Source organism: Grampus griseus (genome assembly GCF_964374135.1).
Source record: "Grampus griseus genome assembly, chromosome: 1".
Classification (NCBI taxonomy): Eukaryota; Metazoa; Chordata; class Mammalia; order Artiodactyla; family Delphinidae; genus Grampus; species Grampus griseus.
The window spans coordinates 99992040-100009266 of NC_139017.1; the positions used below are offsets into that span (position 1 = coordinate 99992040).

The 17227-nt window shown below is 42.3% G+C and overlaps 1 protein-coding gene across 1 annotated transcript in view; it reads left to right on the plus strand.

The window, feature by feature from the left end:
* ALG14 (ALG14 UDP-N-acetylglucosaminyltransferase subunit) overlaps positions 1-5587 on the plus strand; it is a 104535-nt gene extending 98948 nt beyond the window's left edge. The window contains exon 4 of the mRNA XM_082677620.1: positions 5161-5587. Within this exon, the coding sequence (XP_082533746.1) occupies positions 5161-5391 (231 nt within the window). The 3' untranslated portion in view covers positions 5392-5587. The remainder of the gene's footprint in view (positions 1-5160) is intronic.
* The last annotated feature ends 11640 nt before the right edge of the window (positions 5588-17227 follow it).

Genomic DNA, 17227 nt, shown 5'->3' on the forward strand with positions numbered 1-17227 from the left:
ATGTATGGAATCTTAAAAAAAAAAAAAAAAAAAGGTTCTGATGAACCTAGGGGCAGGACAGGAATAAAGATGCAGACGTAGAGAATGGACTTGAGGACACGGTATGGGGGAAGGGTAAGCTGGGACGAAGTGAGCGAGTAGCATTGACATATATACACTATCAAATGTAAGGTAGATAGCTAGTGGGAAGCAGCTACAGAGCACAGGGAGTTCAGCTCGGTGCTTTGTAACCACCTAGAGGGGTGGGATAGGGAGGGTGGGAGAGAGATGCAAAAGGGATGGGATATGGGGATATATGTATACGTATAGCTGTTTCACTTTATTATACAATAGAAACTAAAACAACGTTGTAAAGCAATTGCACTCCAATAAAGATGTTAAAAAATAAATTAATAAATAAAGGGTTTCAATAAAATACAAACAAAGAAAAAAAAAGAAGGATGCATTGTTAAGCAACTTACCTATAAGGCTTCTTTATTTTTATTTATTTATTTATTTTTGCGGTACGCGGGCCTCTCACTGTCGCGGCCTCTCCCGTTGCAGAGCACAGGCTCTAGATGCGCAGGCTCAGCGGCCATGGCTCACGGGCCCAGCCGCTCCGCGGCATGTGGAATCTTCCCAGACCAGGACACGAACCCATGTCCCCTGCATCGGCAGGCGGACTCTCAACCACTGCGCCACCAGGGAAGCCCCTGTAAGGCTCTTGCTGTGACTCCTGAGTAGTTCTACATCTCAGTGGTTACTGCCTTCCTCATCTCCACTTTTACCTGTCTACATAATGGAACCAATATCCTATATATGGAAGTGTTGGTTTTGACAGAACCTGTGACCTCCATAGAGACTGTCTTCCCAAGCCAGCTCAGCTTTGACAGTGGGCTCTAGTTCTCCAGCTTCTTGCATGGCCCTGGAAGCTCAGTAAAACCTTGCCTGCAGCTGGGTTCCTCAGTTTGTTAGCTCTCTCCAGCCTCCTCCTCCACCAGCCAGAGGCTGGTGTCCAAAAGTCTGGTTTTCAGGCCAGTGTCTCAGAGTTGGGCTCCGCTTTTCTGTCCAGTCTCTTTAGATTACAGACTAGTTGGACTCTGCATCTGGCTTTCAATCTCACCTTCATATGCTTGGATCACCCTCAACTTTATGGTCTCTGACTTTCAAACCAACCCAGGACCCCAAAGGTCTTGGCCCGTATTCTGTGTATGGGGTTCCTACTAGGCTACGAATTAAGTTCAGACTACCCTAGTTAAATTTGTCTTTTCGTGCATGCCGATGTCGTGTCTCAGCCAACAGGACTTGACCTGTGGTGACCCAAATCTACAGAACAACAGTCCTCTTGTAACTCTTCTTGATCCTCGATCGGGCTCATCTAGCCTCATGACTTCATGTTTATTTTAGCCCTGACCTCTTGCAGTTTTCTAGACCCATAATTTATATTATCTTTAGTACATCTCTTAGATTTCCTGCTCTCAGAGAAGTTTATTGATTTGCTAATTCATCCAACAGGCACGTATGAACACCTACCGGTTGGCACTGCAGACAGTCGGGGCTTAGTCAGGGAGTTAGACAAAATAAAGGGCTGTGTCAGGATGCTTTTTATTGCTAATGACAGAAGTCCTGATTCAAACTGGCTTAAGCAAAAATGGAATATATTCCCTCACATACCTGGCAAGTCTAGGGGTAGATCTGGTTTCCTTCAGGCACAGCTGGATTCATGGATCTTAAATGCTATCTTTGGGACCTGGCTTGTCTTCATCTCTCAGCTCTGCTCTCTTCTGCTTTGTGATGGCTTCATTCTCAAGCCCTCCACATGGTGGCAAGATAGATGTTACCATTGCCAGGTCCACATTCTCCTAGGTGCCAGTACAACAGAAAAGGTACTGCTCTCTCAGTAGCCCCAACCAATGTCCCACTACGTCTTGCGGTTTCTCACTGGGTTATATGCTCTTCCCTGAACGGATGACTTTGGCCAGGGCAATTCGATGATCTACCTGGTCAGACTGGAGTCATATGTCCTCTCCTTATAGTTGAGCGTGGAGTCAACTCTATTCAAACATTTAAGTTGAGAGCAAGGGATACGGTGGTTCCCCCGAGGAAAAGGCGATGGATCTGAGATAGTAAAAAAGTTTTAAGTTGTCAGTCACAGCCATTATGTTCATGATAAATGTGTACGATACAGCTACAAACAGGGCCAAGTCTGACAGAGCGAACGTTTGACTTCATATATGATAGGTAAAGGATTCCCTCCTCCCTTATCCTTCAATGCTTTTCCTTCCTTCCTTTCAGCAGAATTAGTGAGTGCCTATTTTGTTCCAGGTTCAAAACATAGATTGTCCTAGAAATTGACCCTGCTTATAAGGAGCTTACAAAGTAGTGAGGTAGAGAGTTAGTAAGAGCAGTGCACCCACGTTTACTGAGAACTTATGTTGTAAGAAATAGAAATATGAAGAGTATTTCTGTGTTTTTTATAAAATTACAAAGACAACTTCAACCATTATATTGTTTAAAGTCTTTACCCAGGCTATCTCAGTAAATTCTAGTTTGTTTAGTGCTTGGAATAAGTCTCTTTGGTATGCTCCATGAAATAATAGAAACTCCATAATCCCCAATTTTTAAATTTTTGCCCAGGCTACTGTAAAACTCAGAGTTAAAAACCTGTGGTTAATTAAAAGAAGCTTTCCTTTGCCTAAGTTTTCCTTAAGATTTTTTTTTTATATACTTGGTTTAGGGTTTTGTGATTTTATTGTTTCTGGGACTTTCGTAGTAAGGTACCTCAAAATAGAGATACAACAGAGATAAACAAAATACCTTTAATTTCCACTTTTACCTTTTGCCTCTGATCTATGGCAGGTTATTAAAGCATCTCCCACCAGTGCCCAGTCGCTTCCCCTCTTGTATCCAGACATCTCTATTAATGTATTCACAGCTTGTGTATAGCAGGCCGATCAGACACTGAAGGGAACACATGTGGATATGTATATTTTTTTTAAAGGCAACAAACATGAAAATATTTTTGTGACATTCAAGATCCAACATGCAACCTTTATATTATCTTTTAGCTGTAGGTTTTATTTTGTTCTGTACTATGGGAAAAAAAATTGAGAAAAGCAACACAGATAATCCAAGGATTAGGGAATACATGAACACAGTGGTTCTCTCCTGGAGAGTTGGCAACGCCTGGAGACATTCTTCATCTTCTTGGCTACTGGAGTATTGTGGGTAGAGGCCAGGGATACTGCTAAACATTCTACGATGCACAGGACTGGCCCCACAAGGAAAAAAATCCGGTCCAAAATGTCAATAGTGCCGTTATTAGAGAAACCTTGCATTAATAGGATTTTTAGAATTCTAAATCCTGAAAGGATTCAGAACAATCTTGTAACTTAGGCTTCAGACAAAACTAGAAACAAATGAGACTCAAAGAATGATCAAATCCTGGAGCTAACAGGAAAGGTCATCTAGTCTGGACTAGGTGTGTGTTCAGTCAGCTGGCCCAGTCTCTCTGTGCCTCAGATTCCTATTCTGCAAAAAGGGATATGAAAGCTTGCCTCAAATGATTGCTGTGAAGATTAACTAAAAGAATACATGTCAAATGTTCAGTACAGTACCTGACCACGATGTGTTGTTGATAAATAGTGGTAGTGAGAGCTGAGGTGGTAATTACGATTACCGTCGTCCAAGGTCACAGAGCTAGTACACAGCTTGTTTAACCCCAGACTCCCTGTCCCATTTTGTTATGCTCCACTGAGGGTCTATGAGGAAAGGTTATAGGGGCAACTCAGTGGGGATTAAAGAGCACTGGCCTGGAGAGCAGCTTAGTAGCTGGTACTTCAGGAGAAAGTCTGAACAAAAGTTCTTCATAAAAGACAGGCAGGGGATTTAACTCGTAGGTGGGAGCTAAGGGAGACTAAAAAGGATTGGTTCCTACCTGAAACAGGCTACTGTCTCTGATTCCAAAGCTCTGTGAATGGTGTTCCAGGTGGTCCTGCCTCCAGGAAGGGCGGGGCTTAGTTCACATGACCTTTACCAAACCGTTATATCCCTCACCTTGTCTCACAGCCCCAACAGACATCTGTTGGGGAAGGTCCCTGCAATGCTGTGATGGTTAGACAATATTTCTGGGGACCCTTTCATCTCTAAGATTCTCTGATGTCTGATAAGTTTTGTGGGCCTTGTGCTGGAGCGATCATGTGACATTGTAGGTAATACCCAGTAGGCGTGTGTAGACAACCACGGATCTCCTGTTTTATGACTTGTGGAGTAAAAAATGCTTTATTAGATTGTACTAATTCAGTCAGCACGAGCATATGATTGAGATGTTGTGCAAAATGCTTTTTCTCCTCTGAAAATAATAGTAAATTATCTTACCAACAATTCTGTGTAATAGCTTTCCCTTCATTTTCTTAAAAAACTTATAAAAATTCTTTGCAGTTACTCTATGAGTTAAATTTTTATTTCTCTCATTAGGTTCACCAACTAAATTGTTTTTAATCAGTGGCTTTCTATAAAAATTAGCAGAAGTCAAAAGCATTAAAACTCTCGGGACCACAAATGTGGATTAAATTCTCTTGAGGGAAAATCTCATTCCTTTAGTAACCTTCTCTCGAATATCCCATGTGTTGGATTGAACTCCTACAGTGATTCTACCTCCAACAAAAATATTCTACATAATTAGTCATTTAAAGACATTTTCTCCTATATCTTAACATGTCAGTCCTCCAACTATGAATTAGATTACTTTAAAAAATCAACACGAACAAGTCAATATATGAGAAAACAGTGAATCACAACTCATTTTATCTGTTTTCCATATGTTTGTGTGACATTCAAGATCCACAAAGCAGTCGGAGAAGAGCAACACGCACCCATCCCGTGGGTGCTGGCTGAGCACCGGGCACTGTGCGCACACGTCCTGTGGTGCAGGGCAGGCCACCCAGGTGCAGAGAAGTGGACTGATTTGTCCCAACTCACACAGTTGGTAAGCAGGAGAGCCGACAACACAGCCCCACCTGGCTTCTAACTGCACGAGTTTGCTACAGGCCAGATCTTAACAAGGAATCGCTCAAGACTTAGCATAATAAAAAAATCCTCCCTAATATTGGACTGTTTTTCATTTAAAATTAGAGCAGTACTCTGTGTTTTTATTTGACCTTCAACTTTTTTTTTTTCAAGGTGTTATGTAACGGACCAGGAACATGTGTTCCTATCTGTATATCTGCCCTTCTCCTTGGGATACTAGGAATAAAGAAAGTGATCATTGTCTACGTTGAAAGCATCTGCCGAGTGGAACATTTATCCCTGTCCGGAAAGATTCTGTTTCACCTCTCCGATTACTTCATTGTTCAGTGGCCGACTCTTAAGGAGAAATATCCCAAATCTGTCTACCTCGGGCGAATTGTTTGATGAATGACAACTTACTTCTTTAGAATTTTGCAGTCAACAATATTTACTATAAATGGGGAACAGAAAACTACATGTTTATGTAAAAGCCTTTGAGAATCCTGAGAATTATTGGTGGTCAAGAGTAGAGAAATGTATAAGTAACCCAGTGAGGAAACTGAGGTTGCTTTTATAAAACAAACATTAATAAACCATTAAGTGTTTATGCCTCCGTGCTCCAAATTTCTGTTCTATATAAAGATGTTTACCACTACCTGCAAGTTATCTTCTGACTTGTTTTACTGATACTTTACTAATATTTTCTAGAACTAAATATAGAATTTGTATGATTAGCCACATTTCCTGTTCTACAGCTTTTTTTTTGTTTTACAGTATTCTGCATTATAGAAAGAAAAAGAAAAATATTTCTTAGTTTTTGTTCAGACACAACAGGCTTTATTTCCTGTATGGAAACAGAGAGGTCCCTAGTGAATCCTTTCAGCATAAAGGAAGCAGTTATATTAAATTGGCTTCATGACAATTTGCACTCCACAGGCTTCCAGAACTGAGCGCATAAACCAGTATCTGTTTTTATTCTTTGGTTTTGCCTTGTGAGTAGCTGGCCTTCCTCCAGGATATCTTTTAAAATCTTTTGTTTGTTAAAATAAATGAAAAAGTGACTACTGTCATACGAGTAAAAACATGGTTCTGTTTATCAGGGCCGAACTCTCAAAACATTTTTTTTAATGTTATGGTAAATTCACGATTTTGTGGCTATAGCTATCTCTGGCATTTTAAGATGTGTAGGCTCAGGAGAGTATATATTTACTTAACATTTACTTAAGTGCTTGTTGTATGCCAGGTGTTCTTCTAAGCACTTTTCAAATATTAACTCATTTAACTCTAATAACAACTCAATGAGGTAGGGACTGTAATTTCCCCCATTTTACAGATGACTTTCCAAGCTCATAGGACTAGTAAGTGCCAAATCGAGAATTCGAGCCCAAGCTTAAGAGCAGAGCCAGGATCATGGGCATGGGGCCTCTGCGGCCACATAGGAACCCATAGTTAGCAGGGCCCGACACTTGGTTTAGTACTCTGCTGTCTCTCTCTTGAATTTCTTAGTATATTTTGAACAAGAGGCTCACACTGTATTTTGCACTGGACCTTGCCGATTATTTAGCTGGCCCTGCTTGAGAATCTGTGCTCCTAAAGAGCCGTGTCAACTACAACAGAAGTACAACACCTAACGCAGGGCCTGGCCCAGCAGCTCTGCAAGAAACAGGAATTCCATTCCCCTCCCTGCTATTTTAACAAGGCAACAAGCAATGAGAAGACCTCTTGTGATGTTTAAGTTGTTTGTTTTTTTTTTCCTCTTAAATCTGTCTTATAAGTATGATATAAATCTAATAAAGAAATGGTAAGAAATTAACAAAGAAATTGACTTTTGGTGAAAAGGGGCTTGATCACCTAAGATGACATAAAATTAAAATGCTGAGGCTACCCTAGCCTTTCTTGTTCTTTTAGAAATTCTCTTTCTCTGAATAAAGTAAAGTAGGCTCATCTGTCAGGACATTTTCCCAGGTTTTTGGCTGGGGAAACGCATGGCAGAAGGCTCTCAGAATAGTGAAAGCGCTTTGCCGGTGGCCAGTGGGGCAGCCAAGCGCTAGTTCACTGTGCTTTGACTTTAAATCTCAGATCTCAGGCACTGGCTCTGTGTCACCTGACATAAAGGTCTGAAATATCAGGTACCATATTTGTGTGGTTCCAGCAGGAGCGGAGATGAAGTAAGCCTCGACTTTTTTAGGGAGAAAGTGATTTTTTTTTTTTTTTTTTTTGAGACAGCAGCATGTACATTTTATGCCTCTTTGAAAAGTTTTTCTCTGTCACTGTTCCTGAGTGGCACTAGGTGAATAGTGGATGAGTGGACTGTATTCAGTGCAGTTAATGCCTGTCTGTGCTCCAGGGCAGCTGTCCCAGGGCCCCCCGCAACTAAGCCTGCTGCATTGGCTCCTGTCGGGCCAGAGCTTACAATGCTTAGGCCATGGAGAATTGTAGAAAAGAAGCCATGATTTTTTCCAGAAACGTATGTCCCAGATGCTTTGCAGAGCCTTAACTTAGACAGTGGTTAGCCTGGAATGTCAGAGAAAGAATCTGTGTGTGTTATATCACTAAAAGTTCAGAAATATCTTCCTGGGTTCGGGCTGCTATGCACACGTTTCAGAGCCCAGCTGAGGCACATGTGATCATGCCTTCTTTCTCAGTTGCAGATTATTTGGTAAACAAGTGCCTATTCCTGTGTCTTATTGTTATGGCTAATTCAAGTCCTCAGGGTCACACTAGCAAAGGGAGCTGGTTTGAGATTGCAGTAGGGGCTGTATCCCTGCTGTGCATTTCTGCGGCATGAAGAAAGCTAGTGCTCTAGTCTCAACTGAAACTGAAGAAATCAGTAGCTAACTTGTCCTTTCCAATTTCTCTTGAGGCACTCTGGAATGCAACTCTTACTGGAAGAGACTATTCATGAAAAATTTGTTGCATCAGTCTTTAAATGAGAGGCAGGGAAACCACACATCCTGCCACACCTACTTCCCTGGAAGATTTTATCTACAGTTCAGCTGTCCTAATGGGTCTCAGCAGCTTGCCAGGTCAAAGCCTAAATGTTTCAGAAGGGACATCCAAAAGTCATCACAGGAAGCTTTCGCCTGGAACGAAGAGTGCTATGAAACCATGTCAACAAGAGGAATGTTGTACACTTTTTTTTTTTTCTTTTTTGCGGTACGCAGGCCTCTCACTGCCGTGGCCTCTCCCGCTGTGGAGCACAGGCTCTGGACACGCAGGCTCAGCGGCCATGGCTCACGGGCCCAGCCGCTCCGCGGCATGTGGGATCTTCCCAGACCGGGGCACGAACCCGTGTCCCCTGCATCGGCAGGCGGACTCTCAACCACTGCGCCACCAGGGAAGCCCTACACTTTTAAACTGAATAGCAAGAGGTGCTTGCTAGAAGAGAGATGACCCAGACTTCGCCGTATAAAAGCATCTGGAAACACATTGTTTAATTGTCTTTACCAAGATAGGTTAACGTTGGGAAATGTACCACCTCTTACTGTGCAGCTCCCTGAATTGAGTCTGTGCTTCGTATCTCCTAAAAAGCCCCATCTCACCAAAAAGAGTTTGATAGCAATGTATGGAGCTTCTTTTATCCACGGTAATGCCATCGTGAATATTAAAGAAGGTCGTCCTCCATACAGCTCGGTGTTGGGGACCTTGTGTAGTTTCTTCCCCATGATTTCAGCTTTGGCAGACGATGAGCAGACATCCAGATTTCATCATCTGCCATGAGCTTGCTTCTGTAAGCCCCAGCACCCCAGGACTCTCAAATCAAGTGTTCTGGTTCCCACTCACTTTAAACGTGGATTTGACATGCCTCCTCCTTTTCCCTTCAAAGTAGTCACCTGATGCCAGGCTCTGCCATCTCACTCAAACAACAAACTTTGGAATAATTTTTGTTTTTTTACTCTTTCTTTAATCCACATATAATTGGTTGCCTTTTTTTTTTTTAATATCCCCAGAATTTTCCCTTATCTTTTCATCCCTCTTCTCTCCTTGTCATCTGATTTCACCCGTTGATTCTGCGTTTGAACTAGTTCATATCCAGCCTTCCTTTTTAGTCCCATGGTCACAACTAAGCTAACGTTTTAACATAAATTCCTTGCTTTGTTAGCACATTTTTTGAGGAACTGAGGCATAAAGAGATTAAGTAACTTATCTAAGATTTTACAACTAGAAAGTAGCAGAGCTGGCATTTGAACCAAGGTACTGTAGCTCCAGCCAGACTTATTTGAACAGCTATGTTAGGTTTAAAATTTTAAAAGTGCTAGAAAGGAAATCAGCAGGGTGCTGTGAAGGGAATACAGTGCTGACTGCTCTAGAGAGGGATATCAGGAAAGGCCTCTCTAAGAAAGAGACATTTCAGCTGAGATTTGAGGCAGGGTGCCTGAAATATTTGTCCTCTTCCCACTTCCCCTCCCAACTTACGTCTCACCTCTCCAGTAAAATATCACTGTTCCCCCATAGCCTGGTTTCAGCAACTTCTTCTCTACACACTGTGTCCTAGCTGCCCACACCTAAGGTTAGCACAGATTAGGTACCATTATATTGCAGTACCTTGTACTTACATAAACACCTGTGAAGGGAAGACACGGATGCTTTTGCTAATTAATTCTTTATGTTTGCCTTACTTCAGGGACTGTACCTCATGCAACTTTTGTGCCCTTGCTCCACTCTTGGTCACACCTACCACAGCTCAGGACAGAATGTAGCCATTACGTATCTAAATTCTTATACTTTCAGACTTTGTCTAGGCCTACTTAGTTCCATTTCATCTGGACCAGTGGTTCTCAAGCATTTTGGTCTCAAGACCTCATTAAAAATTATTGAAAGACCCCAATGAACTTTTGTTTATGGGGGCTATATTTGTCAATATTTACCACATTAGAAATTAAACCAGAAATTTTTTAAACATAGGAATAGATGGGGACACATTCTATTAACCATCAGAGCAATGACATCATCACACATCCTGTAGCATCTAGAAAACTATAAAATAATGAGAAGGAAAAAGATAACACCTCAGTATGCCTTAATCACATGACAATAGTTTTGACCTCATGGAGCCCTGAAAAGACCTTGAGGCCCCCCAGGGGTCCCTGGGCCACATTTTGAGAAGTGCTGTTCTTTATGTATGACACACCAATGAGTTCATCTCCTCTAGCAGCCTTTAGTCGGTCTGTGCTCTGTGTACTAGTTTTCTATTGCTGTGTAACAAAGTGCGGCAAACTTAGTGACTTAAAGTAACAGTGATTATCTCACAGCTCCGTAGGTTAGAAACTCATTCAGGGCTTAACTAGTTCTCTACTCAGGGTCTCACAGGCTGTAATCAAGGTGACAGCCAGGACTGAGTTCTGATCTGGAACTCTAGATCTTCCAGACTTGTTCAGGGTGTTGTTGGCTGAATTCAGTTCCTTGCAGTTGTAGGGCTCATGGTGACCTGTTTCTTAATGGCCAGGAGGAGAGTCTCTACTGCAGCTTGTCGCTTTTAAGGACTCACGTAACTGGGATCAGGCACACCTACGGTAATCTCTCTCCCTTTTAATTAAATCGGTGTCAACTGACTAGGAACCATAATAACATCCTCAAAATTCCTTTTGCCATATTAATATAACACATTCAGGAGAGCAATAGCCCATGATATTCATAGGTCCCATTTCTACTTCAGGATAGGGGATCATACGGGGTGTGGGCATCATGGTTAGAATACTGGAGGCCAGCTTCGAATTTGGCCAGGTACAATGTGCCTGGCGTTTTTTGTTTTGTTTTGAAAAAGAAAATTTTTTTTAACTTTTACTTAGACCACCAGACTCCTTCATTAGTATCCAAGTTCTCTAACTTATTTTTAGTACGGGAAATTCATGTCTTCCAAACCTCGTCCCTTTTCTAGCAAGTTATTCTGTGCCTCACTTTGTTTGCTTGTCAAATAGGCATAATAATGGTACCTAGTTCTAGAGTTGTGAACACCAAACTAGATGATACGCGTACTGCCTTTAGCACAGAGCCTAACACATAGTAAGCCCTCGGTTACCTTATGTCTCCAGGCAACCAAGGTGGCTTCCTTGGTATGTAGTGGCCTAAAGGAAGGCTCTCCTTAGACGAAGCCCAGCAACCACTCCCACCCTCTAGGATGGCCTTTATCAAACAAAGCAGAAAATAACATATGTTGCCAAGAATGTGGAGAAATTGAAACCCTTATAGGTTGCTGGTGGGAATGTAGAATGGTTCAGCAGCTGTGGAAAACAGTTCGGCAGTTCCTCAAAGAATTAAAGTTACCATGTGACCCGGCAATTCCACTCCTAGGTGTATACCCCAGAGAACTGAAAACATGTTCACATATATCCTGTACCCAAACATTCATTCCAGCATTATTCATAATAGTCAAAAGGTGGGAACAACCTAGATGTCCACCAAACTAATGGATGGATTAACAAAAGTGATATATCTGTACGATGAAATATTATTCAGTCACAAAAAGGATGTGACTAATTCATGACATGCTACAGCATAGATGAATGAACCTTGAAAACATGCTCAGGGAAATGAGCCAATCATAAAACCCCACATATTGTATGATTCCATTTACATAAACTGTCCAGCATAGGCAAATCCATTGCGAGAAAGTAGATTCATTGTTGCCAGGTGCTGCGGGAAAGGGCAATGAGGGTGACTTTAAATGGATGTGGGGTTTTCTTTTAAGTGAGATGTTCTAGAATTCGATAATGGTTGTACAACTATGAATATACTAAAACCCACTGAGTTGTACACTATAAAAATGTGTACCGTATGGCATGTGAATTATTTCTCAATGAAAAAAACTATCATCAGTAGTCAGGGAATCTGTCCTTAGATATTTGTGGCTGTGTATACAGATGAAGAAAGACAAACCAAAAACTAAGCACAGCAGCCAGGAAGCTGCTACAGGCAGTGTTTTTGTTTATTGTGATTCCATCTCTGCCCATGACCAGAGACTGAACAAAGACAGAAGGTCTGGGGACAAAGCGTGGCCACTGGGGAAGAGCTGAGTAAGAACTGGGTGAAAAGAGCCAGTGGGGGGCCTGGAGGGAGACGATGGCCTTGGCACGCAGTAACTCCCTCTCCCACCTCCTGCCTAAAGGGCCTCAACCCAGACCACGGAGGTGAATTGTATTTTCCAAAGTTGGCCAGCCACATGCTCTGCAGTATGACCTGGCTGCTTCCTCACGCAGAAGTGGAGTTTGGTTGCTCTCCCTTGGAATTTAAACCGGCCACCAGACTGCAGCGAGAGTGGGAAGTGACATTCTAACTCAGACATTCCCCCGGGGGATGCCGTCACAGAAGGCAGCCACCAGGCTGTGAGAAGCGCAAGCCCCATGGAGGGGCCAGGTGTAGGTGTTCAGGGTCATGGTCACAGCTAAGCACAGGCTTTGAGTCATCTCAATCCAGGTGCTAGACGTGTGAGGGGAGAAGCCTCCAGATGATTCCAGCCCCGCCATTTGAGTCACTCCCAGCCTTTCTAGTCCTCCCAGCTGAGGCTCAAACACCATGGAGCAGAGAAAAGCCCTCCCTTCTGTGCCCAGTGAATTTCTGACCCGCAGCGTCCATGAGCAGAATCAAATGGTTGCTGTTTTCTGCCACTGAGTTTTCGGGGAGTTCATTTCAAAGCAATAGGTAATTAGAACAATAACCTTTCAGAAGGAGCCAGTCCCTCTAAAGTTTGGTTACTTTGGCTTAATATTAGGAGAGGAGACGATTTCTCCCTCCAAGGCAAAAGGAAGAAAATGTATTTCTACACCATGGATAGGAAAAGGCTTTTTTTTTTTTTTTTTTTTTCTTCTCCTTGCTCCTTGGCCTGCATGTAGCAGTGAAATAGAAACCAATGGATTCTTTTAAATCTTTTAACCATATGCAGATGAATAAGCAAATGCTTGGACTTGATTCCTAATCTCTTTTCCTTCCCTGTATAACTGATTTTTTTTCCACTCTAATAAACTTTAGCATTTAAACAGAAGTCATGTGTCACATGTATGATGATTAGCGGCAAGAATGTAGAAAAAGAGATAGCTGCGGAGCACGAAGCCTTAATTAATAGCCAAGCCATTCAACTGAAAATAAGAACAGTGTTTCTGGCAGGGAAATGTGAACTTGGCATCCTTTTTCTTCCCTCAGTCTTTTTAGGAAAATTATTTAAAATTCAATGATTATAAAGAGAACTTTTCAAAGTTTTCAGTTGAGTTCCAGTGATTGAAGTACAGTAATCTTTCAATGACATCGAGTAGGGCCACCCTCCCCATCCCTGGGTCCTCCTGTGAACTGCCAAACCCCAGAATTTGCAAACTGAGACTAGTGCAGAAATCAAACAGAAGAAAAGGCGACAGCAGCAGGAGGGATGGAATCTGGAATGACAGTCTTCTCCTCTTTTGAAAAAAGGGGAAAGAAGTTTCATTCTTCAAAGAAAAGAGAAAGAAAACAAGACTTTTATGGAAATACCATATACAGAGTTGGCAGAAATTCAGCTAGGAATAAAAAGTATCCAAAATGTTGCCTTGTTCAGTTCCAGCCTGACAGCCAAATGATAGAGGCTCCATTTTCAAGCTGATTTGCTCTGAACTTTCTGGACCTATGACCATGCAAAGCCTCTAGAAGGGCCTAAGCTTTGGTCCGTTGATTCCCCAGCTGAACAAACTAAAGTCTAAAGCAGCCAGATGGAGAAAGAGCTTAAAATTCATCAAAATCTTATAGAAAACAAAGTGTTTATGGATGAAATGATAAAAGGCCTGAGATTTGAGTCAAACTTCATTGCCAGGGTGGGGAAGGAAGGCAGGTTTACAGATGAAACAGGATTAGCCATAGGTGATCTCCCTGGAATTGGGGCGGGGGAGACAGTGGGTACACTGGGCATCATTATACCCAAACTTCATCGTATTATATTATTCCCTTTACTTTTGTATGTATTTGAGCGTTTCCATAATTAAAAGTTTCAAAAATATAAATCATGTTAGCAATCTTCAACTGCTAAAAAGTCAAAGAATGTATTGATTACAGGTAAAATGAAACAAACTAGGTTTTAAAATGAGAACAAGGAAGGAAATTTACAAATTACTTTTGTTCATATTTAACTCATGAGAAGAAATTCAGTCAGTCTGCAAATCTGATTTCTGAACCAGAATACGTTTTTCTGACTTAGAATATTCAGTCCTGGAGCTTTCACTACGCTGCTCTCGAGTACAGAACGTCACCTTCTTCTTTATCCATGTAAGGGCTGTGCTTCTCATTGTTCAGTAAATATTTGAGGTGTTCCCACCTCAACTTGATGAGACCTTCACAGGAGGTTCCCGGCACTGACTCCCACTGAAGGTGTCCCCTTTCTCCAAGGACACACTCCTTGCTCCTATCCAGAAGACGGCAAGAGCACAAGTCACCTCTGTGGACTGGGAATATTAAAGTCGGTGCTGACCCTAAACTCGTCGTGCTGCTGAGGAGACTGCATTATGGAGCAGAGGAAAGGCAGCTGCATGGTAAGAGCCCTGGGTCAGGTTGTGGCTTTGCCACTATGCATGTGTTTATTTTTTTTTATTTATTTATTTATTTAAAATGAATATGTTGAAGTCCTAACTCTTAATTAATTAATTTATTTTTGCTGTGTTGCGTCTTCGTTTCTGTGCGAGGGCTCTCTCTAGTTGTGGCGAGCGGGGGCCACTCTTCATCGCGGTGCGCAGGCCTCTCACTATCGCGGCCTCTCTTATTGCGGAGCACAGGCTCCAGACGTGCAGGCTCAGTAGTTGTGGCTCACGGGCCTAGTTGCTCCGCGGCATGTGGGATCCTCCGAAACCAGGGCTCGAACCCGTGTCCCCTGCATTAGCAGGCAGACTCTCAACCACTGAGCCACCAGGGAAGCCCTATGCATGTGTTTAATCACAGTTAATTGTAATATATCTGTGTTTCCTCACCACGTACGTAACATGAAGGATTTGGACGTGATCATCTTTGAGATCCCTTCCAACAGCACTGCCACCACAGCAATAGTAACAGTAGCTTGCATGATTTATCACATGCTAGCAACAATGCCAGGTACTGCACTAAGCACAGTGCGTGCAGTGACTTATTTAATCCTCAGATCCAGGCAATGGAGTTCCCACACTTTATAGAGACCCTTCCACTTGCCACTCCTTCCTTATGGGGCCAGAAGGGTGCGACCACCCGAGCCCACACTCCCTTTCTGGACCAAGCTCTGGCTGCCAAGGACCCCAGAATCCCCTGCCTCAGTGGCCCAGGCCTGCTTCTAGGACTTGCAGGGTCCTCTTCCTCAGGTGTGCCCTCCCAGGTTGGTTTACGGTGGGGAAGAGTAAGGAAGGCTTTTAGGCCCTGCAGGCTGGGGGCAGGATACAAGGAACAAAACTCCTCGGTGGAACGAGGTAGAAAGAGAAGGACAATGCGGGGGGGAGTTATTTAAGCTCTTGGCTGGGGTCCTATACATGTTAGGGGTGGGAATAATGAGATTAGTATTATTATTACCATCGATTTTTACAGAGGATGAAACTGAGACGCAAAAAGCTTGAGTGATTGCCTGAGGTCGCACAGCTGGTTAGTGGTGGAGCCAGGGCTCAGAGTGTTGTCCTTGTGATTCCAGGCTCTCTTGCCTTTCATGCTGCCACCCAGCGAAATCTGCAGACCCCGCAGATCCCCGAGGGCCTCATGAGATGCAGGGAAGGTCCTGAAAAGCTATCTTCCACCAGTTAAGCTGCTTTTCTTCCCCCAACTACGTTATTGGTGCCAACTGAGAATGTGGCAGACAGTAGTGGTGGCCAAGCCTCATCCAGAAAAAATTACCATGGGAGGTTGATTCAACAGAAAAATATTTGATGTAAGAGTATGACAGTTAATCCTAGGATTTCACTTTTTGTTCTGAACTTCTGACCCACAGCTGCTAGACCAACCACGGAATATCAGGAAGGTACCTTAACTAGATTTTAACCCTGTTAAACAAGTGTTTGGCCAATCAAATAAGTAGGCCTTTGTTGATTTCCTTTAAACTCTAAAACCAGGAAATGACTTCTAATATGTTAAGACCCCCACCTTCCCTCCAAGGACATCCTGAGGCACAGAAATAAAATCTAACTAAACATGCTTTCAATGACTATTCATCATGAAACATCCAGCCAATTATAGGTAATTTGAAAAAGCAAATTTCTGAACAAAGCTCTAAAAATATTCTTGCAGTATTTTTAGAAGGCATAATTTGATGTATTTAGTACCAAGTACTCAATTTAGCTATGTGTTAGATATTAAGCACAAATATCTAAAGTTAGTGTTAATAATAGTAACTAACGGTATTGAGTGCTTGTTATGTGCCAGGCACAATCCTTCATCTTTTGCATGAATTCACTCACTCGATCCTCACACAGCCACATGTAGTAGTTAATATTATTAGTTCTTCACAGATGAGTAAACCGAGATACAGAAAGAATGGTAAGCTTAGAACCGAGATTATACACAAAGGGGTTTATCAAAGTAGTATTTATAATAGAATAAAATTGGAAACAATCTAAATTGGAAAACATTTAGTAAATTATGATATGTCCATAGTGAACAGACTTGTGGTTGCCAAGGGGACGGGGGGAGAGAGAAGGATGGACTGGGAGGTTTTTTTGGGTTTTTTTTTAACATCTTTATTGGGGTATAATTGCTTTACAGTGGTGTGTTCGTTTCTGCTTTATAACAAAGTGAATCAGTTATATATATACATATGTTCCCATATCTCTTCCCTCTTGTGTCTCCCTCCCTCCCACCCTCCCTATCCCACCCCTCCAGGCGGTCACAAAGCACCGAGCCGATATCCCTATGCCATGCGGCTGCTTCCCACTAGCTATCTACCTTACGTTTGTTAGTGTATATATGTCCATGCCTCTCTCTCGCCCTGTCACAGCTCACCCTTCCCCCTCCCCATATCCTCAAGTCCGTTCTCTAGTAGGTCTGTGTCTTTATTCCTGTCTTACCCCTATGTTCTTCATGACATTTTTTTTTCTTAAATTCCATATATATGTGTTAGCATACGGTATTTTGGACTGGGAGTTTGAGGTTGGTAGATGCAAACTATTACCTTTAGAATGGATAAACAATAAGGTCCTACTGTATAGCACAGGGAACTATATTGAATATGCTGTGATAAACCATAATGGAAAAGAATATTTAAAAAGAAAGTATACATGTGTATAACTGAGTCATTTTGCTGTGCAGCAGAGATTGGCACAGCATTGTAAATCAGCTATACTTT